The 20,434-nt window shown below is 41.1% G+C and overlaps 5 protein-coding genes and 1 long non-coding RNA gene across 14 annotated transcripts; 4 read left to right on the top strand and 2 right to left on the bottom strand.

Moving 5' to 3' along the window:
- The first annotated feature begins 272 nt into the window (after positions 1 to 272).
- LOC662848 (uncharacterized protein) lies at positions 273 to 6,721 on the top strand. Of its 3 annotated transcripts, none has more exons than XM_008195509.3 (3): positions 273 to 574; positions 2,554 to 2,968; positions 4,391 to 5,659. In XM_008195509.3, exons 1-3 carry the CDS (start codon positions 561 to 563, stop codon positions 5,510 to 5,512), a joined length of 1,551 nt encoding a protein of 516 aa, XP_008193731.1. In that variant the 5' UTR covers positions 273 to 560; the 3' UTR covers positions 5,513 to 5,659. The 3 variants fall into 3 exon arrangements, with proteins under 3 accessions (XP_008193731.1, XP_008193732.1, XP_008193730.1); XM_008195510.3 differs by having other exon boundaries at positions 304 to 574; positions 5,567 to 6,721; XM_008195508.3 differs by lacking the exon at positions 4,391 to 5,659 and adding an exon at positions 3,142 to 4,305 and having other exon boundaries at positions 306 to 574.
- A 733-nt stretch (positions 6,722 to 7,454) lies between these two features.
- Positions 7,455 to 9,661, bottom strand: LOC135266248 (uncharacterized). The gene is made up of 2 exons (XR_010334143.1): positions 9,105 to 9,661; positions 7,455 to 8,921 (listed from the first exon to the last, which is right to left on the bottom strand). It is a non-coding gene; the product is annotated as an uncharacterized LOC135266248 (long non-coding RNA).
- Positions 7,563 to 15,339, top strand: LOC662798 (glucose transporter). Of its 4 annotated transcripts, XM_015980547.2 has the most exons (7): positions 8,405 to 8,545; positions 9,568 to 9,589; positions 9,657 to 9,728; positions 13,309 to 13,407; positions 13,470 to 14,435; positions 14,485 to 14,688; positions 14,739 to 15,339. In XM_015980547.2, exons 2-7 carry the CDS (start codon positions 9,578 to 9,580, stop codon positions 14,880 to 14,882), a joined length of 1,497 nt encoding a protein of 498 aa, XP_015836033.1. In that variant the 5' UTR covers positions 8,405 to 8,545; positions 9,568 to 9,577; the 3' UTR covers positions 14,883 to 15,339. The 4 variants fall into 4 exon arrangements, with proteins under 4 accessions (XP_008193725.1, XP_015836033.1, XP_973968.2 ...); XM_008195503.3 differs by lacking the exons at positions 8,405 to 8,545; positions 9,568 to 9,589; positions 9,657 to 9,728 and adding an exon at positions 7,563 to 8,057; XM_968875.5 differs by lacking the exons at positions 8,405 to 8,545; positions 9,568 to 9,589; positions 9,657 to 9,728 and adding an exon at positions 10,827 to 10,985.
- Positions 15,340 to 15,517: 178 nt separating this feature from the next.
- On the bottom strand, positions 15,518 to 17,174 carry LOC662770 (facilitated glucose transporter protein 1). The gene is made up of 5 exons (XM_968848.4): positions 17,037 to 17,174; positions 16,508 to 16,990; positions 15,985 to 16,464; positions 15,737 to 15,940; positions 15,518 to 15,693 (listed from the first exon to the last, which is right to left on the bottom strand). Exons 1-5 carry the CDS (start codon positions 17,139 to 17,141, stop codon positions 15,562 to 15,564), a joined length of 1,404 nt encoding a protein of 467 aa, XP_973941.1. The 5' UTR covers positions 17,142 to 17,174; the 3' UTR covers positions 15,518 to 15,561.
- Positions 17,175 to 17,183: 9 nt separating this feature from the next.
- LOC662734 (solute carrier family 2, facilitated glucose transporter member 1) lies at positions 17,184 to 18,796 on the top strand. 2 transcript variants are annotated; one of them, XM_064356538.1, is made up of 6 exons: positions 17,184 to 17,307; positions 17,347 to 17,647; positions 17,744 to 18,093; positions 18,137 to 18,346; positions 18,393 to 18,599; positions 18,646 to 18,796. In XM_064356538.1, the coding sequence occupies exons 1-6, from the start codon at positions 17,206 to 17,208 to the stop codon at positions 18,781 to 18,783; spliced, it is 1,308 nt and encodes a 435-aa protein (XP_064212608.1). In that variant the 5' UTR covers positions 17,184 to 17,205; the 3' UTR covers positions 18,784 to 18,796. The 2 variants fall into 2 exon arrangements, with proteins under 2 accessions (XP_064212608.1, XP_973908.3); XM_968815.4 differs by having other exon boundaries at positions 17,347 to 18,093.
- On the top strand, positions 18,776 to 20,382 carry LOC100142236 (solute carrier family 2, facilitated glucose transporter member 1-like). 3 transcript variants are annotated; one of them, XM_015980549.2, is made up of 4 exons: positions 18,776 to 19,663; positions 19,710 to 19,940; positions 20,015 to 20,181; positions 20,228 to 20,382. In XM_015980549.2, the coding sequence occupies exons 1-3, from the start codon at positions 18,821 to 18,823 to the stop codon at positions 20,153 to 20,155; spliced, it is 1,215 nt and encodes a 404-aa protein (XP_015836035.1). In that variant the 5' UTR covers positions 18,776 to 18,820; the 3' UTR covers positions 20,156 to 20,181; positions 20,228 to 20,382. The 3 variants fall into 3 exon arrangements, with proteins under 3 accessions (XP_015836035.1, XP_015836036.1, XP_015836034.1); XM_015980550.2 differs by having other exon boundaries at positions 18,777 to 19,663; positions 19,710 to 19,922; XM_015980548.2 differs by having other exon boundaries at positions 18,778 to 19,663; positions 19,710 to 19,922; positions 19,975 to 20,181.
- The last annotated feature ends 52 nt before the right edge of the window (positions 20,383 to 20,434 follow it).

Raw genomic sequence — 20,434 nt, forward strand, 5'->3', positions numbered from 1 at the left:
AACTGAGCAACGTGAAAAACAATTTAATTTTCATTACCGACTTGAAAAAATGCGCAATAATAATTTAATTATAGAGCCTCGAGCGATTTTCCTCACATTTTTGCGTGACACATTATTTATATTTCCACGACTGTAGCAGAAATTGCACAGATTTGAACTGAAAAATGCAAAAGTCAAGGCCACTCTTCGGCTCCGGCGAAATTTCTTGCCCAATAACTTCAATACCAATTGCAAAATGAACAGTTTATGTTTTAACAACAATAAAAGAAGTAGAAGTCGACCAACATCATTAGCACACCTTGCCGAAGTGGGAGCAGCAGTGATTAGAAACCAGGGAATGGAAATGTCCGTGCCACAGTAGGCTGAAGGTTCAGCCAGTGTACAACACAGCAAAATATTTGTTTATTTTATTTTTAAACAAACAAAAGGAATGTAAACGACCGTTTATTAGAATAAAGCCAATCAGTATTGAACTGTGATATGTGTACTAAACAAGAATTATCAAAGTAGTGCAATTGGAACAATAAACCAGTGTTCATATACCAAATCTTTAGTGCACAATGGTCATTAAAAGGTGAGTCGAATTTTGCCGACAATTGCTAATTTCCGGCCCGGAAGAAGAACAAATGACACAATTTTTCAATTAAGGACCTTTCTCACAATTGAGACAATTCCACACTTTCGTGTAATCGTTTATCATCACTCGGCGATCAATTTGCATGCCAGGACGATTAAACAAGTCCACACGTTGGAGTCCCGGAACTGGCATTTTATTAAAAAAATTGCGAGTGGATTGTTTAACCTCGAGAGTAAAGAGAGTCAAGGTGTTGCGGCAATGATACCATCAGCAACATGTCATTAAATTTTTTTCAAATCCTATAATTATTTGAGGAATTTTGGCGACACGAAAACAAAATTTATTACGACAATCGTTTTATTCAAACCACATTAAAGCACCGAATTCGCGAAATAATTTATCAAAGTAAAATCGAGGTGACATTTCGCATAACACAAATGAAATCTATTATGTAAGAAAGCCACAATAAAAGCCGTTATGAATTTAAATTAAGAGATAATTTATTCGTTCACTTGCGGCATCGAGCTTAATTCGGTTCTTCTAAATAAACAAAGTTGCGATTCTCAATGCGAAACGAAAGGAGATGAGAAAAGTGGGACTTGAAATGCTCAATAAATTAAGTTTAGTTGGTCAGTTATTTTTATGGTTACGCTGAGGTGAAAAATGGTCAAGACGTGAGAATGTTGGCTATTGATTGGGACATATTTTGAAACGTAACCAAATGAAAGTTTTACGCAATTAAAGAATGTTAAATTACCAGTTTACAGATTTATCCGAAAGTTTGTACAAAAATTTATTTATTAAGAAATATTTCATTATCGCTTATCGATTACAAATACAATTAAAATGAATGTACAAGTAGATAAGTTACTAATTACCGCAATAATCACTTGACTCACTACATACTAATTTCTGAGCGATATCAAGGGTCAATTCTGTCTCAACCCTCTAAAATTTAAAGCACCTTGAAATTCTGTTATCACAACAATTAATTTTCTTTGTAAACTAAGCAGTGAAGCATTTTATAAAGTAAACGTTACAGTGTTTCAAAAACTATAATGCAAAACCTTCTCAAAGATTCTTTTTCGTCTTTTTGACACGCTTGGGAATGATTTTCGTGTAACTTTTTAAGGATGGGAAACATTGTTAGTTTAAATAATTAATTGTTCGCTTTTTGGTTGATTTTTGGTAAAACCCAAATGCACTTATAAAACTCAAGAAATTTTTTAAGTTGTAAATTGTAAATGTGGAAATTTTCCACAGAGATTGACAGAAAGAAGTCTTGTACTTACATAACCACTAATTATTTTTTTCCATTAATAGATGTTATTTATAGATAACTCATTAGAAACTTTTGTTAACGGGAAATTTTAAATGGTTAGAAGAACAGTCTTTGTAATAAAATGTCAAATCTATTAAAAGCTATTAACCTAGAGTTTCTGGAACCTAGTCTACAGTAGAGTATATTTTCCATATAAGAACTCTAAGACCTATGCTATTGTATAACTAATTCGTTTCTTAATTTCTCTTATTTCTAACTCGTTTGTTAAATAACTATTAATGGTTAAGTATCAATAAATTTTATCTGTAAAGAAACAAAATCAACAGTAATAACTCTTGTTGAAAAACTGTCGAGAAATTGTTAAAACAAATCAAATGTGACACGAGCAAAAATATTTGTCCAAACCATCTGATGTGTTAATCGGGTTAAGAAGCGAAATTGAAAAGTGCACAGAAGCCGAGAAAGTTATCTTTGTTTACAGTACATTTTTGCACGCCTACAAAGCCTCGTCAGACACACTTTCCCACTTACGGAGCAATAAATCCCATATTTACCTAATAAATCCTCAAGTTCAATCGGTTTTACCCACGTTTACGAAACATTCCACCAATGCATTTGACGTAACAACCACAAACACAATTAAAACCGATAATTTTATTGTTGTACCAAACCCCTTGACCTTTATCTTTTGCAGTGATAAAACCCTCTCGCCCTTCGCGGCCCCGGCCGAACGCCGGTCAAGCCTCCGCCAAGCCCTCCCCCAGATCCTGGCCGTTTGCGTCAAAAACGTCCTCCTCCTGGGCTTTGGCATGACTCTTGGCTTCCCCACCATCCTCATCCCCAGCCTTTCGGGGAGCGACCCCAACGAGCCCATCTCGCTGGGCCAGGAGGCCATCTCTTGGATCGGCTCCATCAACCTCATCTGTGTCCCCATCGGGTGCCTCCTCTCAGGGGCCGCCACCCAGCCCATCGGCCGGAGGAGAGCCATGCAGCTCGTAAACATCCCCTTCCTGACCGCCTGGCTCCTTTTCTACTTCTCCAACGACGTGTGGCAAATTTTCCTCGCCTTGTGCATCACCGGAGTCACCGGAGGCTTGCTCGAAGCCCCCGTAAGTACCACGCTTCCTGGTGTGTGTCTTCAAAGTGCTGCACGTATGATCCACCTGAATCCGGATTAATTTTCGGAAATCTTGGTTTGGTTCCGGACCCAGATTTGCTATAATCGGGATCCGTGCAGCACCACTTTCCACTAACCACTTCACGCTCTTTCTCTGTTCCTCAGGTGCTTACATACGTTGCTGAAATAACACAACCACACTTACGGGGAATGCTCTCTTCGACTAGCACCATGGCGGTCATCTTGGGGGTCTTGGTTCAGTTTCTCTTGGGCACTTTTCTTAACTGGAGACTTGTAACGCTCTGTAACTGTGTTTTTCCGATCGTGGCGTTCGTTCTTTTGATTTTCGTGCCGGAAACTCCCATTTGGTTGATTTCCAAAAACCGGTATCTCGATGCCCGGAAGAGTCTGGCATGGCTAAGGGGCTGGACAAGTCTCAACGAAATCGAGCTCGAATTCCAGGATTTGTGCAAACAATTGGGCAAAGCGGGCGAAATCGGCATTGACAACCCGGAAAATTCACCAAACCAGAAATTATCAAAACTGGAGCATTTGAAGCTTTTCACGAGGAAAAACTTCTTCTGGCCCTATTCTCTAGTCGCTTTGACGTTTTTCCTCGGACATTTCAACGGCATGAACGCTTTACAAACCTACGCGATCAAAATTTTCGCCGCGGTTAAGTCACCAATCGACAAATATTACGCCACGGTTATTTTGGGGGTTGTGGAGTTGTTGGGGTGTGTTGCATGCGTTACACTTGTCCATTTCACGGGGAAAAGGGTAATAAACTTAATTTCGTTGCTGGGTTCGGGTGTGTGTTTCTTCATAGTTGCCATCTACACCTACATTTCTGATATCAAACATTTGGAGGGGCCCCAACACTCAGATCTCAAACATAACTGGATCCCCACATTCTTTCTCATCACTGCCGCTTTTTTGTCATATGTTGGTATCCGAATCTTGCCCTGGATTTTGACCGGAGAAGTTTTCTCGAACGAAACCCGAGCCACGGCTTCCGGTCTTTCGGGCGCCATCGGCTACATTTTTGGGTTCTTAGCCAATAAGATTTTCCTCTCAATGGTCACCGTGTTCACGCTTCCGGGCACTTTCTGGTTCAATTCTAGTGTTAGCATCCTCGGTGCCATTTTACTCTATTTCGTTCTGCCGGAAACGGAGGGAAAGACTTTATACGACATCACTGAACACTTTCAGGGTAACACAAAACTAGACAACAAAGTCCAAAGAAACGGAATCGACAATAAAGCCTTCGAACTCGAAGAAAGTCGTGTCTAGATGACTCACAAGACTGAATAAATAACTTTGTGCCATTGTGTTTCTTTTATTGCACCCTAGACTAGTACTAACCTCGGGCACGTCTCACCCGACTCTGAATAACCCGATTTTTCTCTTCCAGACCCTCACTTACGTTGCAGAAATCACTCTACCTAGTCTTAGAGGGATTTTGTCGTCGACCAGTGGCGTGGCTGTAATTTGCGGAATCTTGGCCCAATTCTTACTAGGAACCTTCCTGAACTGGAGAATTGTAGCTCTAGTGAGCGGAGTTGTCCCAATTGTGTCTTTCTTTCTCCTGTTTTTCGTCCCCGAGAGCCCCTATTGGCTCATATTGAAAAACCGGCATGAGGAAGCCCGTAAATGCATCGCATGGTTGCGTGGATGGACAACAATCGAAGACATTGAACCAGAATTTGCCGAACTGTGCAAACAAATCAGTTCAACAGTGAGCGAAAAACCAACCATCATCGAGAAGTTAAAACTCTTCACGAAGAAAAACTTCTTTTGGCCCTTCTTGGTTGTGTCTTTTGCCTTCTTCATGAGCCAGTTCAGTGGTACCACTCCACTGCAAATCTACGCGGTCAAAATTTTCGCAACGTTGAAGGCTCCCATCGATGAGTACTACGCAACTGTGGCGATGGGCGTCGCTGAGGTCCTTGGCTGTGTTTTAAGTACTTGTCTTGTGCATTATACCGGCAAACGAAAAATGAATTTTTTCTCGTTGATTAGTTGCGGTCTCTGCTTCCTCATCGTTGCGACTTATGCCTACTTGCATAACATTAATCAGTTGGAGAAATTTTCTTCAAGTAGTAATCGTTCCGGTGATACGAGCTGGTTGCCGATGGTTTTTCTCGTAACTGCGGCTTTTTGTACCCATACTGGGATCAAGCTGTTGCCGTGGATGCTCATCGGAGAGGTTTATTCGAACGAAACTAGAGCCACAGCGTCCGGGTTCTCGGGCGCTGTGAGCTACGTTTTCGGGTTTATTTCAATCAAGATTTTCCTGTATTTGGTCAACTGGATCACGCTCCCTGGCACTTTCTGGTTTTATTGTATCATGTGTTTTATTGGTACCGTTGTTCTTTACTTCATCTTGCCCGAAACTGAGGGGAAAACACTCTTCGAAATCACCGAACACTTTGCCAGTAATTCTAAACTAAGTAACAAAGTAACACGAATCAAAGACATCCGCAAAGGCGAAATAAATAACGCTTATGTTTCAAATGACGAAACTCGGGTCTAACAACTCTTCCTTGTCTTCTCACTTCTAGCTTATTACTACCGATGTTTTTTCCAGACTTTGACGTACGTTGCTGAAATCACTCAGCCGAGTCTCAGAGGGATTTTAGCATCCACAAGCACAGTCTCTGTGATCTCAGGTATCTTAGCCCAATTCTTACTAGGAACATTTCTGGCGTGGCGAAACGTAGCTTTGGTTAGTTGTATCGTCCCTTTTTGCTCCTTCACTCTCCTCTTCTTCGTCCCGGAAAGTCCCCATTGGTTAATATCGAAAAACCGCTTCCTGGACGCCCGCCAAAGCCTGGCCTGGCTGCGAGGCTGGACCGACTTGACCTCCATCGAGCCCGAATTCAAGGAACTCTCCCAACAAATCACGACCCGACTGGAACGCAACTCCCCCTCCTGGAAGCTTTACCTCCGAAAGAACTTCCTCTGGCCTTACTCCCTAGTCTCCTTCACGTTCCTCCTGGGCCACTTTTCAGGAATGACCACCCTCCAGACGTACGCTGTTAAAATTTTCTCCGACTTGAGAGCCCCCATTGACAAGTACTACGCAACGATTTTCCTGGGGGTGGCCGAAGTCTGCGGCTGCCTCCTCAGCGCGTGTTTGATCCACTACGTGGGGAAACGAGTGATGAATTTTTTTTCGCTCCTGGGCTGCGGCTCCTGTTTCCTCGTTACAGCTTTCTACGCACAATCGAGCGAAACCAGCGACTCCAACTGGATCCCCATGACTCTGCTCATCGGAGCCGCTTTTTTCACACACGCTGGGATAAGGATCCTCCCGTGGATGCTCATCGGAGAAGTGTACTCGAACGATACAAGAGCCACGGCTTCGGGACTTTCGGGTGGTCTGAGCTACATTTTTGGGTTCATTGCGAACAAAATATTCCTCAAAATGGTGGCGTTTTTGACGCTTCCCGGGACGTTTTGGCTTTATTGTGGCTTTTGTTTCGGGGGAGCTCTTATCCTGTACTTTATTTTACCAGAAACGGAAGGCAAGACTTTGTTCGAAATCCAGGAACACTTTTGCGGGAACGTAAAAATGGACAATAAAGTTGGGCGAAAAAGGAACTCCCAAGGGGCCGGGGAAGTCAATAAAGGGTTTGCGGGAGATGAGGAAGATGGCAAAATCGAGAGCAAATTATAACACAATTGAAAAGTATTGTAACACATATCTTTATTTATAATAAAATATTGTTATCTATTCAAATTTTTTATTTTTGTGTGAGCAACCAAGAATACAGAAGTGTTTACGTAACACCTATGTGTTTGGTGGTGAAAATTCTGATAAACTCGTCAGTACCTCACACATTTACCTGTTCTGATAACCGTTTAATAATAAATTAAATAATTACAAGGCAGGCAATAAAAAAACGTAAAAAACATATTTTTACGATAAGTGCTAAGTTGGGCCTTGAAAATTTACAACAAATTGATAAAAAGCACAAAATGACGATATTTCTTGGCTGCACTGGCGGCTCGTCTAAAATACAGTAAAAACTGATGCATGTTAAAACTTGATACCAACAAAAATATTCTGTATGTCATTCATACATTTAATTCCGTCCTAAAGACGACGCAAGCTAATTTTTTCACCAATTTGAGGAAAATTTTGCAAGATAAGTGAATTTGCAGCTAAAAATAGCTTAATTTTTAAAGTAATTAAGATAGTTTTTTGTCAATTTTGCTTTTTTTTAGGAAAACTTTGAGAAATATTGGTTTTTCTTAGTCTCCATTTAGCGAAATAAATCAAAGCAATAACATTTCCGACTTCAACCGAAAAAATAAATTATTGCGGTATTTCGAGTATTTAGACATTAATACTCATGTTTGCGTGTCTTAATAGAAATATATCATTTGGTATTGATAACTTTAGGGTGTTTAAGGTTAAAAATGGGATGTAGGGGGCAAGAGAGTTGCAAAATAAAAATAAAACAAATACATTGATTTGTAAATTTTATTGTAGCTCTTTTTTGAACGCACGAGCCGTCACTGCTCGGCGTTTATCTACAGCATTCAATTTTGCGCAAAATTATTGTTTATGCGTGCAATGCTGGCGCCTCCTTAAAAATAGCCCTTCCCACGTGTTTGCGTCAGCACGTGACCGCGAATCAGCCCAAAAACACCCTTTAGCCCATTGCCAAAGAATGTTGTATGTTTTCTGTTGACACCGAAGAGTGACGTCGACGTCACGCGTTTAAAAATACTTTCCATCTCGATGCGTCGCGACGTCTTTGAAGGGGTCACTCAGTCGCATCCGCGGCGCGATTTTGGAGCGATTTTCCGGTGTGTTTCCCAAACGTGTGCGATTTTCCGTGTCTGTGGTGTCTGGAATGGACCGGGATGACGACGACGGCGTCGGATACGTCGCCGAGAGCCACTATCTGAAGAGTCCAACGGTGGCTGAACAGCAGGCCATGGCTCTCCTTCAGATACCCCCGCGGGAGGGCCGGGAGGGGAGCATCTCCTCCAATGTCAGCGACATGGATGTGCCCATCTATTCCTCCGAAAACCTCACCACCAGCTCCAGGAGACCCATTCAGTCGGTGAGTCCTAAAGTCACGTCGCAGCTTGAACCAGCTGCCGTGGCAACGAGGGGTTTTGACAGCATTTTGACAATAAAGTCAAATCTTTGACACGGTGTTATCCAACCGAAGTTTCAAATATCAGCGCGGCAAACGTCACGACACACCCGCCGGCTCGACCAATCAGAACGCGGCGTCGCGCCAAGCCTTCTTAATCGATTTTATAAATAACCCAACACATTTTGCGCAATAATATCGGTTCGCCTTGACTTTTACACGATTCGAGTTATGTTTAGACAGAATGGAAGGATTTCCGCGATGAATTCGCTGCAATTTTGGCACATTTTGTGCAATTTATATTAAACCACGTGACGTCGTGACGTCACGTGGCGTCGAGGACGATCTAAGGTCGAGCTTTCCACGACTTTCCAGAGCAGCTTTTCCGCGTGACGTGTAATTTTTCCAAATTCTACTCGAATTCTAACAGGTTTTCCGGTTTGGACGCTTAGGTATGTGTGGATAAGCATGCTTTCAGTGTTTTGCACCCAGTAGGCCGCGATTTTGGTCATGTAGAGTAGAAATTGTTTTTGGGTTTGTTTATGCTTCTAAAAATATGTTTTGCATGAGAATAAAAATAGAGCATAATTAGAAAGTTGTTGACTGAATTTTATTTACTCCAAACTTGTTTTTTAATTAGTTTTTGACGTTTCACAAATTAAAGAAAAGTTGGCAAGTACCTGTCACATTCCACAGGTGTCTAGATGAATAAACAAAAGGACTATTTAAAGAAATATGTACATTTTTCAAACACAATATTTTGCATTTTCCGCAAATTAATATCAAAAAATCCTTGATCTTTTGAATAGGAAGCAAAGGTCGTCGAACCTGAAAAATCAGAATTGCACAAGACATGTTTAATTGATTGGTTTTCCAATCAAATAACATAAATAAGCGACAAAATCAGTTCTGAATTGCTGTGGTCACGAAAAATCGCACGATTTTCGGTGACTAAAAAAGTAACCAAGAACGGCCATAACTTAAGGAATGCAAATTATTAAATTTATTTACCGCTACTTAGCAGCCGGCGAATTGTAGAGTCATCGTCACGACTGTCATTGTCCCCGGCAATTTGGAACACACACTAAGTCCCTTCGTACACATTTTATGTTAATTAATTAAATTATCAGTTATCAGTGGCTACGTGACTTAAATGTCACTGGATATTTTCATACAGCGCTCGCAGTTTTGGATCCTTTGTGGACTTTGGCTATTTTTAATTTAATTATCCTCATAATTTGTTAAGCAAACAAAAATTGTTTTTGCACCTTTTGAAAGCAATTCTTTTATTTTGACTCATCTTGTGTTCCTCGTAAAAATTTTGGCGCCAGTTTCGTTTCATTTGTTCGTTTTTATAGCCCCATTAAACATAAAGCAAGCATGTCCTAATTATTTGGAGAATTGTTGCCCAGTTTTGTGAGTGTAGCGACTCCGCCTCCACTGAATTTTAATATTTTTTTGTGATTTAACGCAGCTCAAACGTGATGGATCCTGAGGTGAGCTACTTTAATTGGACGAATCGTGTCTAGACTTACAATTAATTTTATTTCAATGCCGCTCTAGAAGAAGGAGTTAGATAATAAAGACTCCACCAACACTTCAACAACTGCTTCGGCCGTTTCAAAGATTGATTCGGTAGGTATTAAAAATCTTGATAAATCTGTTTACTTTGGAGGACGCGACCACTTGACCACGTTAACATCAATTAACGGCAATCTTTTGAGTGTAATTAAGCGGAGAATCGGGCGTTTTTGGTCAATTTTCTAAGAATAGAAGTGTCAGTTGATTTAATTGAACGGGTAAATAGCGGGGAGCTAAAAACTGAACTTAACCAGTTTTGAGGGAGAGTTGCGTATCGATAAGTGTTGGGTGGAATTATGCAAAATTGTCCAACTATCGATCAGCGATATGGTTCTATTTGTTCACAATGATAATATTTTATTGCAACATATGTTGGATGACTAATGGGTTTTAACAGGAAACGTCAGGTTTTTTGGATTAGGGGACTTTAAATGGATTAAAGCTGAGATGGAAGGCTTTAAAGTCCAAATCTGAAACAAATTCATTTGGAATATTCGAAGATATGCAATTGTACTTTTCTAATACATAATTATTATAATTAGGAATAACTGTCATAAAGTACAGAGTGCTGCTATCTAGAAAATTTGTTTACTGTTATCAAAAACACTTGAAATACGACGCTGTTGGGCGGTTATCAGTCCCAAAATTGGATCAATTAGGAAAACATGACCATTTTTCAAATATCTGCTTATTATACGTATTTACATGAACAATTATTTATCATTTTCGGTTTTATCACAAGATATTTTAACCACACAGACACAGATTTCAAAAAAATAATTTGGTAAGAGCTAGATTAATACAGGCCGGTCTGAAAGTGCATTGAAAATTGAAGGTGTGATGCTGTAGGTCCTTATCGGTGCAAAAACGCAACCATCATTTTGCCTCTTGTTTATTCCATATGAATCACTTTCAATGCCAACCTCCATGACCCTCATTGTAAACAAGTCGCCTCTATAACCCATTTAAATCAATTTGAATATCAAACAGCCAGCAGCATTCCCACTTCGGTCCCACCCAGCGCCCATATGGGTTCTTCGAGCGTTTTTATTACTTGTAATTGGCCAATTTAGTGTCTCTTCTCTCTGGTAATCAAGCAACATTCCCATTGTTGATCCCACCACAATTCTTCCGTTCCGGCAAGCATTACGGTCTTCCACGTCCAGTTTTGCTACCTACGTTGACCAGCATGCTGTGACGTATACCTGCGTATACCCTTTGGTTCTTCTTGCATGGGCAGTGTTGTGTGGTGGGTTCGAGTAATCTGTGTGTTGTGAGATTTCCTCCAGTAAAATGGGACAAGAGGATAAGGTTCGTACGCGTCTGTTTGTATATTTTCCAAAGTCATGGTTTAAATGCAATTACGGTAATTTGAGGCAATTATGGGCTTAATTACTGACGGACGCATTTCTCGATTTTCTAACTCGAGGAGAATTTCAATTGTTGCATTATAATATGCACTTGTGTGATTTGAATTTTGTCAAGGACGGATAATAGTGTTGTAAGATGTTGTTATAAAATTATTATGCTTTATCAAACGTATTTTACCGTCACTGGATTATTTATTTTCGCTAGTTATCAGTGGTTCGTACAAGTTCATGGGTTTAAATTATTTTTGTTCTTTGTATCTTGGGTCAATATTTGAAAAGGAAGTTGGGAGGGAAGCGGTCTCAAAGTTTAATACTAGAAGATATTGCGCAATTGATAATTAATAGACTGGAAAAGCATCACTGCTAAGGTCGTTTCGCTGAATATAATTTCTGATACAATTTAATAATTATTTTTTAATTATTCATAAAATTAAAGTGAAAAGCAAAAAGGAGGCTCGATTGAATTTTGCCCTTTATGAAGTTATTTTTAATGATTTCTCTAAGTCAAAGGTGTTCTTATGTCCATTAGATTTTATGTTAAAAGTTTAGTTTTGCTAAACACGAAGCTGTTTTATTTCTAATATTTTATGCCATTTCGTGACAGTTTTATCGCTACCAGCCTTGAAAAGTGCGTTGTATTATCGTATTTTTTGATTTGTACCTGACAGAAGAGAAGAAAGTAAAAATAGAAAGCACTAAATATCTACAACAATATTTCTGAAAAAAATGTATTTTACTTTTTCAACATTTTTTTTCTGATAATAATTATTCGTATACCTACAGAAAAAGGGCATTTTATTCAGTTTTAAAAAATCAACCGGATTATTGGTAAATATCTCTTCATGCAATAGTAATTTGGAAAAAGTTACACATTTTAGAACGTTTTTGTATAAAATTTATAAATAGTTGTAATAAACACAAATACTGAGACTCATTTTATGAACTATTCGCGTAAGATGACGACACCTTAATATCATACAAATTTTGTATAGATATTTATCAGATTATGAGAGTAAATCTTTGTAACAAATATTGTGCAAATTGATGTGTAATCGTATAAGAATTATTTTGATCCGCCTTATGACGAAAAAATATTTTTGTAATACGGACAATTGATTTTGATAAGATAAATATCTGACTGGAATTGGTTGGGAAAAAAGGGTTTGTCATTAGGTAAAAGTTGTGATAAAAATAATATTTTAGTATGTTTTAGTTTAAACAAGACAAAATAAAAATTATTCGACTTGAGGGCACCTACCTAGTTATTTTCAAAAACCTTCGTTGATAAAGATGAAGTTACGACTTGTTGAAATTAAAAATAAAATATGAAAAAAATCTCTGGAAAAATTAAACATAACATTAACATTTTGCGCTAAAGAAAATTTTAACTATCCTTCCACATGGTTTAAGGAAAAGGCAAAAACAAAAAAATAAAAATTTTACTACAAATAAATTAGAATAAATACATGAATAGTAGGTACTTTATTTGAAAGTACAATTAGTGATAGAAAAGAGGAAGGTTCAAAGTAATGAATAAAACTTTTCACTGACGATTTATATCTCGATTTAAATTTTGATGCCACTTAATCCTACTAGTACTAGTATACATTTTCCAAAAACCATAAATTTAAAATGATGAAAGGTCGCGATAAAATTCCACAAATAACGTTGCATTTAGCATGTTGATAAACCCAAAAATAATTCTTCATTCACTCTGTGTAATCACTCGTGTTTACAACACCATCGCCAAAACATCCATTGATTCTTTTCGTAAATTGCGCAAAGTCTATATCTTCATATTTTCGGCTCCTAGACGCGTATCCCGCCGACTTTGACCCTCATAATTCTTACCAGATCGCTGATGTTTGCTCAATAAGTAAACACTGTTAGCACATTCCGTTATCATCTCATGACGCGCCCACCATTTCGACCAATCATTCGGTAAAACCTCCGCACACCCTCACATCTGCTCAAACCGCGTCCGCGAGACAATGGGCAAAGGCGGCGAAAAGTTAAATCTCCAAGTGGAGAACGGCGTCGAGATCAGTGACAAAGCAGAAGGACCGGATACAAAGCACGTAAGTGAACCGGAAGCGGGTGAATAGAGGCAAGAAGCGTGAACCCGAACCGGAAATATAATTTTAATAATTCGAAAATTGGGTGGCTTGTGGCGTATGATTTCCCCTGGCGGATTTCCGGAGAGATAAATTTTCCCCAGTGGATTTTTTCGGCGATGTCTTGTGACTACTATAAATCATTTTCAGGGTTTCAACGGCAAGCTCATCTTTGCCATCATTGCGTCAGCGCTGGGCTCCTCCTTCCAGCATGGGTACAACACGGGAGTCATCAACACCCCCCAAACCGTAAGCCTCACTTGTTGCTACCAAAATTTACGAAATCATGGTAAAAATTTCAAATTTGCCAGGTTTTAGAGGAATGGATTTCGCAAGTCGTGGGCAACCGCACCGGCACCCCCCCGTCGGCCTCCTCGGTGACGCTCGTCTGGTCCCTCGCTGTCTCAATTTTCTGCGTGGGGGGCATGATCGGGGGCGTGTGCACCGGCTACGTGGCCGACAGATTCGGCCGAAAAGGGGGCCTCCTCCTCAACAACATCCTCGTCTTCCTTGCTACCATCTGTCTGGGCTCTGCTAAAGCCGCCTCGTCCCACGAGCTCCTCATCCTCGGAAGGTTCCTCATCGGGATAAACTCGGGGCTAAACGCCGGCCTCGCCCCCATGTACCTTGCCGAGATCTCCCCCATTAACCTGCGAGGAGCCGTCGGAAGCGTCTACCAACTGGTCATCACAATCTCAATCCTTGTGGCGCAAGCCCTAGGGCTCAAATATGTCTTGGGGACCCCCGAACACTGGCCCGTGCTGTTTGCCCTAACCGCCGTTCCGGCACTGTTTCAAGTCGTGACGCTTCCGTTATGCCCCGAATCCCCAAAGTATTTGCTGGCCTCCAAAGGGAACGAAATGGAAGCCCAGAAAGCGCTAGCTTGGCTCAGGGGCAGTTTGGCCGTCCAGGAGGAGATGGAGCAGATGAAAGCGGAGAACGACGCGGCCAAGTTGTTGCCAAAGGTCACAGTGAGGGAGCTGTTGACGAATAGGGCGCTCAGAATCCCGCTGATTATTTGCTTATGCGTGATGATAGCGCAGCAATTAAGTGGGATCAACGCTGTTATTTTCTTCTCGACTTCGATTTTCAAGGATTCGGGGCTCAAGGACGACAGTGCGACCTTTGCAACGATGGGGATGGGGGCGATTAATGTCCTTATGACGATTGTATCCTTGGTCCTTGTTGAGAAAGCGGGGCGAAAAACGCTACTTCTCTTCGGGTTTGGGGGCATGGCCATTGATACTCTTCTCCTAACCATAGCAATGAAGCTAACGGTGAGTTTGCCAAAGATTTAACCCAAAAATGTGACCCGTGACCTTTCAGACCGTCGAGCCAAATTTGAGCTACTTGTGCATCGTCCTTGTTTTTATTTACATTATTATGTTTGCCTCCGGACCTGGTTCAATCCCTTGGTTTTTGGTGGCGGAGCTTTTCAACCAATCGGCGAGGCCGACAGCCGCATCCTTGGCCGTTTGTACTAATTGGACGGCCAACTTTTTGGTCGGTTTGGCCTTTTTACCAATTACGGTAAGTACAAAAATATGGTGTGTGACTCTTGATAATTTTTTTTCGTTCAGAACGAGATTGGCCCGTTCGTCTTCATAATCTTCGTCGTTCTTAACTGCTTATTCTTCCTCTTCATCTACAAGAAGGTCCCAGAGACGAAAAATAAAACCATCGAGGAGATTTCGGCTCTGTTCAGGCAGCAGTCGTACCAGTAATTTGGATATTTACTTGTAAATATTGACTGAGGTAAAAATATAATAGCGCTAGGAGAATTATTTTTGAATACATTCGTAGTTATTTATTGTGGCAGATCTTCGAAATGAATAGTATCTTTGTGTGGTTAGGTTTTAAGGGGATCTGTGTGAGGCTCTCTTTTAGGTTTTAGTTTTCCGAGTAATTTATTTATTTATTTAGGTTGTGGCAATGTTGTTGAAAGTCTGCTACTAATTACGCAATTGTACTATTCGGAACGAACTAAAAATGTACCAAAAAAACATAAGTGTTCGATGTGAATCAGGTTAGAACATTTTGTACAATTTCTTTAAGCAATTTACCAACCTGAGTTATTTTAATAATGATATTGCAAATAACGTGTGTGCTATGTGTATGTCTGTAGGTGTAATATGTTTGTTTTTAAAATAAGTTTAAACGAATAAATTTTAAGTTTTTCAACCTGTCTTTCAATAATCCCTCCCTAAAGTCCTAAACCCAGGAACGGCTGCTCAAAGTTTTGAGTCGAAGACAATTATTAATAAAAAATGACATTCTAAGAAAAAAGTATTTTCGTATTTCACTCTAAAAAACTAGTTCCAAAGCCAAAAATATTCATGACACGAATCATTTTCAAAAGTAAAAAAATACATTTCAAGTTTATTTCCAAAACATTATAATCTTCTACTCTTTCCACTGGCTCACAATTTCTTCCACCGTCTTGTTCTTGGTTTCTGGCACCATCTTGAGGATGAAAATAAAGAAGAGTACATTCAAGACGACAAAAATAAGAAACACGAAAGGTCCAATAAGCCCCTAAAATACTGTTGACTCGAGTTTTGATCAAATATTTTCGTACCGCAATCGGAGGAAACGTTAGAGTGACAATAAAGTTAGCAATCCAATTGACTGGCACTGCGAGAGAAACAGCCGTAGGTCTCGCTTCCTGATTGAAAATTTCCGTGACCAGAAACCAAGGAATGGAACCAGCACCGGCAGCAAAAAGAATAATGTAGATGGCTATCAAAGCGATACAGACCCAAGGAATCGACGAATTTTCTTTCTGAAAGTTGTGATTAATTTTCGGATGTTACTTTGCCAAAGTACCGAGAAATGCAATGCCAAGGCCAGCAAAAGAGTATCAATTGCCATCCCGCCAAACGCCACCAAGAGAAGAGTCTTCCTTCCGGCGATTTCCACCAAAATCATGGAAATCACTGTCATGATTAGATTGACGATACCAATTCCAATTGTGGCGTATTGTGCATTCTCTTCTGAGAGACCACCGCGAATAAAGGTTTCCGTTGAGTAGAAAATAACAATGTTGATTCCACTGAATTGTTGTGCCACCATCACAAGCATAGCAATAAATAAGGGAATTTTCAATGATTTATCTCGGAACATTTGTTTGATGGTCACTTTCGGCATATTTTTATTCGCTTCGTCTTCCTTCTTAAGTGCGGAAAGTTCGTCATTGACATCATCGGAGCGTCGCAAGAATTTTAGCGACTTCTCGGCTGACTGATTATCCTGCTTAACGCTGATCAAATATTTGGGAGATTCCGGGCAAAAGAAGATTGTAACGACCTGAAAACAGGCCTAGGGCAAAAACTTCGACAGCAGTTTTTACCTGAAAAATTGCGAACACGACGGATAATGCAAAAAGCACGGGCCAATAGTCATTGCCTAGGATCATTTCAAGCCCCACAATTTGGGAAGTAAGGATGGAAATTACAATAAGTAGTTGATAGACACTGCCAAGGGCGCCTCGGAGTTCCACTGGCGAAATCTCCGTAAGGTACATGGGGCAAAGCCCGGCATTGAAGCCACAATTCACCCCGATGACCAATCTCCCCAGGATCATCATCGCGTACGAGTTTGCCAACTGTGCGAAACACATCAGAGCTGACGCAATGAGCACCAGAAAGTTGTTGTAGAACAAAGCGGACTTGGGGCCGAACTTGGTCGCGGCCAGTCCACTTAAGACCCCACCGATGGTTCCCCCGACGTTCATGATGGACGTGGTGACTCCCCACAGCACGTTTATTGTCGAGTCGGACAAATCCGAGTTGAGTCGGTCCTCCCATAGTGTTCTTATCCAATCTTTCAAAATCTTTAAATTGTTCCTCATTAAACGGCCGAAAATTTTCAAAACTTACGGCCTGCGGGACGTTGATCACCCCAGTGTGATACCCGTGCTGGAAGCCGGAACCGACCGCTGCCGCAACGATGGCCAAGAACAGATTTCGATTAAGACCGCCCATGTTTCAAAAAAAATTGTGACAGTTCGATTTTTTCACTACGAACCGGATCAAATGTAAAATTAAAATGTCAATTTGTAATAGATTCCTTTTGGCAGTTTTGGTCACTAGCATAGGTTCGGGATTTCACCAGGGTTATCACAGTGGGGTCCTCAATGTTCCGGCAAAAGTGAGTCGATGCCGGAAATTCCGCTAAATTTGCCTCCAGGTTCTCCAGAAATGGATTACCCACATCAAAATCGAGGAAGAAAAAGCGGAAGAGCCAAAACGGAGAGAACTCTCCTTGCTTTGGTCCACGACAGTGGCGAGTTACTCAATCGGAGGCATAATCGGGTCCTTCATGATTGGCATCTTCGCCGATAGCCTGGGGCGAAAGCAAAGCCTCCAGTACAACAATTCCATGGTTTTCGCCGCTGCCGCGGTTATGTTTTTTTCAAAAAAGGCCAAGTCGTACATTATGCTAATCATGGGCCGATTTATAGCCGGAATCAACTCCGGGCTAAACATGGGTCTGTGCCCCATATACCTCATCGAAATTGCCCCGGATCGAATCCGGGGAGCCATCGGTAGTCTCTACCAAGTTGTTATTACTTGTTCCATTGTAGTGTCGCAAATTGCCGGCGTTCTCCTCGGAAGTGAAGAGAGCTGGCCATACCTGTTCCTACTACCGATCATTCCAGCCTTGTTCCAACTCGCGTTACTGCCATTCTGCCCCGAATCGCCAAAATTTTTAATCACCCGGTTGAAAGATAGGAAAGCTCACAGAGCACTGATGCTGTTGCGGAGCCAACAGGACGTCGTGGACGAGTTCGAACAGATGAAGGAAGAGGATAGTCTGGCGAAACAACTGCGTGGTTTCACTCTGACTCAGATTTTCAAAAATCCGGTCATGTCCAACGTTTTGATTTGCTGTTGTATTATAAATGTGGCCAACCAACTGTCTGGCAAAAATGCCGTAAGTTGAGTGTGTGAGTCGTTTAATTGTGTTTTGTTTGAAGCTCACGTATTTTTCTGTTCAACTACTGGAAAATCTCAACATGGCCTCAAGTGCGGTGTCTATAACTATTGGAATGAGTATTTTGTCCGCGATTGTCGCACTAGGGATTGTTTTCATTATTGAATATTACGGCCGGCGGCTACTCATGGAGATTAGTCTGATTGGAATAATTCTGTCAACATTTTCTCTCTTCATTTCTCTTTATTTTAGGGTAAGTGCGGTTTTGTGGTCCCGGAACTTATTATGGTACATTTCAGGTCGCTTTCCTGGAGAACCTGAAGTACCTGTCTGTTTGTTTCGTGTGTTTATTTTATGTATTTTTTTCAATCGGACTTGGTCCGATTCCCTTGTTCTTCACACCCGAGTTGTTCTCCAATTCAAACCGCACCGTCGCCACGTGTTTGGCATCGGTGAGCAACTGGGCAGCGAGTTTCGTCCTGGGACAAGCGTTCCTAAGCCTCGATGTATAACATTAATTTAACGCAAAAAAATACAAAAAAGTGGTTTTAGAACGAAATCGACTTTTACGACTGCTTGGTTTTCCTGTTCTTGGACATTTTTTTCTTCTTCTACATCCGCCTCCGCATGCCCGAAACCGCGAAACTGAGTTCAATCCAAATACTCAAAATGTACAACATTGAGGAATAAACTGTAACTAGAATTTTTGTTTTACTGACACCTGTCAATGAGTCTGAAAATCTACTTCGCGATCCTCGTCGTTAGTGCGGCTTCGGGCTTCCAGCACGGCTATCACTTCGTTATTATTAACAACCCGTCAAAGGTGATACAGGAATGGATCACGGAACTGAAAACGAAAAAGGAAGGGGTAGCTCCGACTGCAGCCGGAGTCGACCTGATCTGGGCCGTTGTCGTGGCAATTTTCTCGGTTGGGGGAGCAGTTGGCGCGTTTATAATCGGGATCTTCGCGGATAACTTCGGTCGGAAGGGTAGTCTCAAGTGGAACACTTGTCTGGTCCTGGTGGCAGCGGCCATAACACTCTATTCCAGGAGAGCAAAGTCGTATAAAGTGCTTCTCTTCGGCCGCTTCCTGTCCGGAATCACCTCGGGGTTAACCTCCGGTTTGTGCCAAATGTACTCGGTTGAGATTTCGCCGGATGAGATCCGCGGCGGGCTCTCTGGGGTCTACCAAGTCGCGATTAGCTTTTCGATGCTTGTCGCTGCGATCGCGGGAATTGTCTTCTCGGAGAAAGAAACGTGGCACTATATTTTCATAATACCCATAGTACCGGCAGTTTTGCAACTTATTGCTCTACCGTTCTGCCCGGAATCGCCCAAATTCCTCTTGATCACTAAAGGCAGCGATGCCAAAGCCGAGAAGGCGCTCAAATGGCTGCGAGAGAGCGACGATGTTGCGGAAGAGTTAGAGTTGTTGAAAGAGGAGGATAATCGGGTCAAGCAATTACGGGGATCCTCTCTGAAACGTATTCTGAGCAACCCCGCCATGACCAACGCTTTGATTTGCTGTTTAATTTTGAATATTTCGCAGCAAATGTGTGGCATTAAAACGGTAAGTTGGATGATTACTTAAAGTTTTCGCCATTTCTGCGTTGAAGGTAATTCAATTCTCGACCCCGGTTTTTGAAGAAATGAATCTGGGACCAAAAGTGGCCTTGTATATCACGGCAGGAATGTTCATACCTCTGCTAATTACATCGATAGTTTTCTGTTTTATTATCGATAAATACGGACGACGTAGAATGGCAGAAATTAGCTTAATAGGCCTGATTATAACAACAACTTTCCTTTTTACTTCTCTGTACTTGAGAGTGAGCATTTTTATTTGGGTAAAATCAAAAATCATGTTTTAAAATCCAATAGAGAAAAATTGTACCAAGCATGAAGTATGCGGCTATTGTAGGATACTTCGTATTCAACGGGTTTTATTGCATCGGTATTGGCCCCTTGGGATGGTTTGTCCCAGCTGAGATGTTCTACCATTCATCCCGGACTGTCGCAGTTTGTTTATCAGTTGCATCAAACTACATTTCAAGTTTTATAATAGGGCAAGCGTTTTTCATTTTAAAGGTAAAACAAGCCCCTAGTCAAAGCATAATCCAGGAATTAATTCTAGAGCGAAATCGATGCATACACCAGCCTCATATTTATTGTTTTGGACATATTCTCGCTTCTTTACATCCAGCAACGCTTACCCGAGACGAACCAACTTAGTGCATTAGACATCCTCGATATGTACACCTTTCCACAATAAATTATCCCCAAAAAATCTCCAAGATTATTTTACCCGAACAATTACCCTGTTTCCCAAAAAAATCTTTGA

This window comes from Tribolium castaneum, chromosome 5 (assembly GCF_031307605.1).
Source record: "Tribolium castaneum strain GA2 chromosome 5, icTriCast1.1, whole genome shotgun sequence".
Taxonomy (NCBI): Eukaryota; Metazoa; Arthropoda; class Insecta; order Coleoptera; family Tenebrionidae; genus Tribolium; species Tribolium castaneum.

Excerpts from the sequence above, each read along its gene's own strand:
- LOC662848 (XM_008195508.3), top strand. Across the intron at positions 2,969-3,141 it reads GAGGCTTGCTCGAAGCCCCC|GTGCTTACATACGTTGCTGA; the intron begins GTAAGTACCACG and ends TCTGTTCCTCAG.
- LOC662798 (XM_008195503.3), top strand. The coding sequence starts at position 7,845 with ATGGACCGGGATGACGACGACGGCGTCGGATACGTCGCCGAGAGCCAC. Across the intron at positions 14,436-14,484 it reads CCATAGCAATGAAGCTAACG|ACCGTCGAGCCAAATTTGAG; the intron begins GTGAGTTTGCCA and ends GTGACCTTTCAG. Across the intron at positions 14,689-14,738 it reads TGGCCTTTTTACCAATTACG|AACGAGATTGGCCCGTTCGT; the intron begins GTAAGTACAAAA and ends TTTTTCGTTCAG.
- LOC662770 (XM_968848.4), bottom strand. The coding sequence starts at position 17,141 with ATGGGCGGTCTTAATCGAAATCTGTTCTTGGCCATCGTTGCGGCAGCG. Across the intron at positions 16,991-17,036 it reads TGATCAACGTCCCGCAGGCC|ATTTTGAAAGATTGGATAAG; the intron begins GTAAGTTTTGAA and ends AACAATTTAAAG. Across the intron at positions 15,694-15,736 it reads TAACGTTTCCTCCGATTGCG|GGGCTTATTGGACCTTTCGT; the intron begins GTACGAAAATAT and ends ACAGTATTTTAG.
- LOC662734 (XM_968815.4), top strand. The coding sequence starts at position 17,206 with ATGTCAATTTGTAATAGATTCCTTTTGGCAGTTTTGGTCACTAGCATA. Across the intron at positions 17,308-17,346 it reads TCCTCAATGTTCCGGCAAAA|GTTCTCCAGAAATGGATTAC; the intron begins GTGAGTCGATGC and ends ATTTGCCTCCAG. Across the intron at positions 18,347-18,392 it reads TCATTTCTCTTTATTTTAGG|GTCGCTTTCCTGGAGAACCT; the intron begins GTAAGTGCGGTT and ends GGTACATTTCAG.
- LOC100142236 (XM_015980548.2), top strand. The coding sequence starts at position 18,821 with ATGAGTCTGAAAATCTACTTCGCGATCCTCGTCGTTAGTGCGGCTTCG. Across the intron at positions 19,664-19,709 it reads AAATGTGTGGCATTAAAACG|GTAATTCAATTCTCGACCCC; the intron begins GTAAGTTGGATG and ends TCTGCGTTGAAG. Across the intron at positions 20,182-20,227 it reads AAGCGTTTTTCATTTTAAAG|AGCGAAATCGATGCATACAC; the intron begins GTAAAACAAGCC and ends AATTAATTCTAG.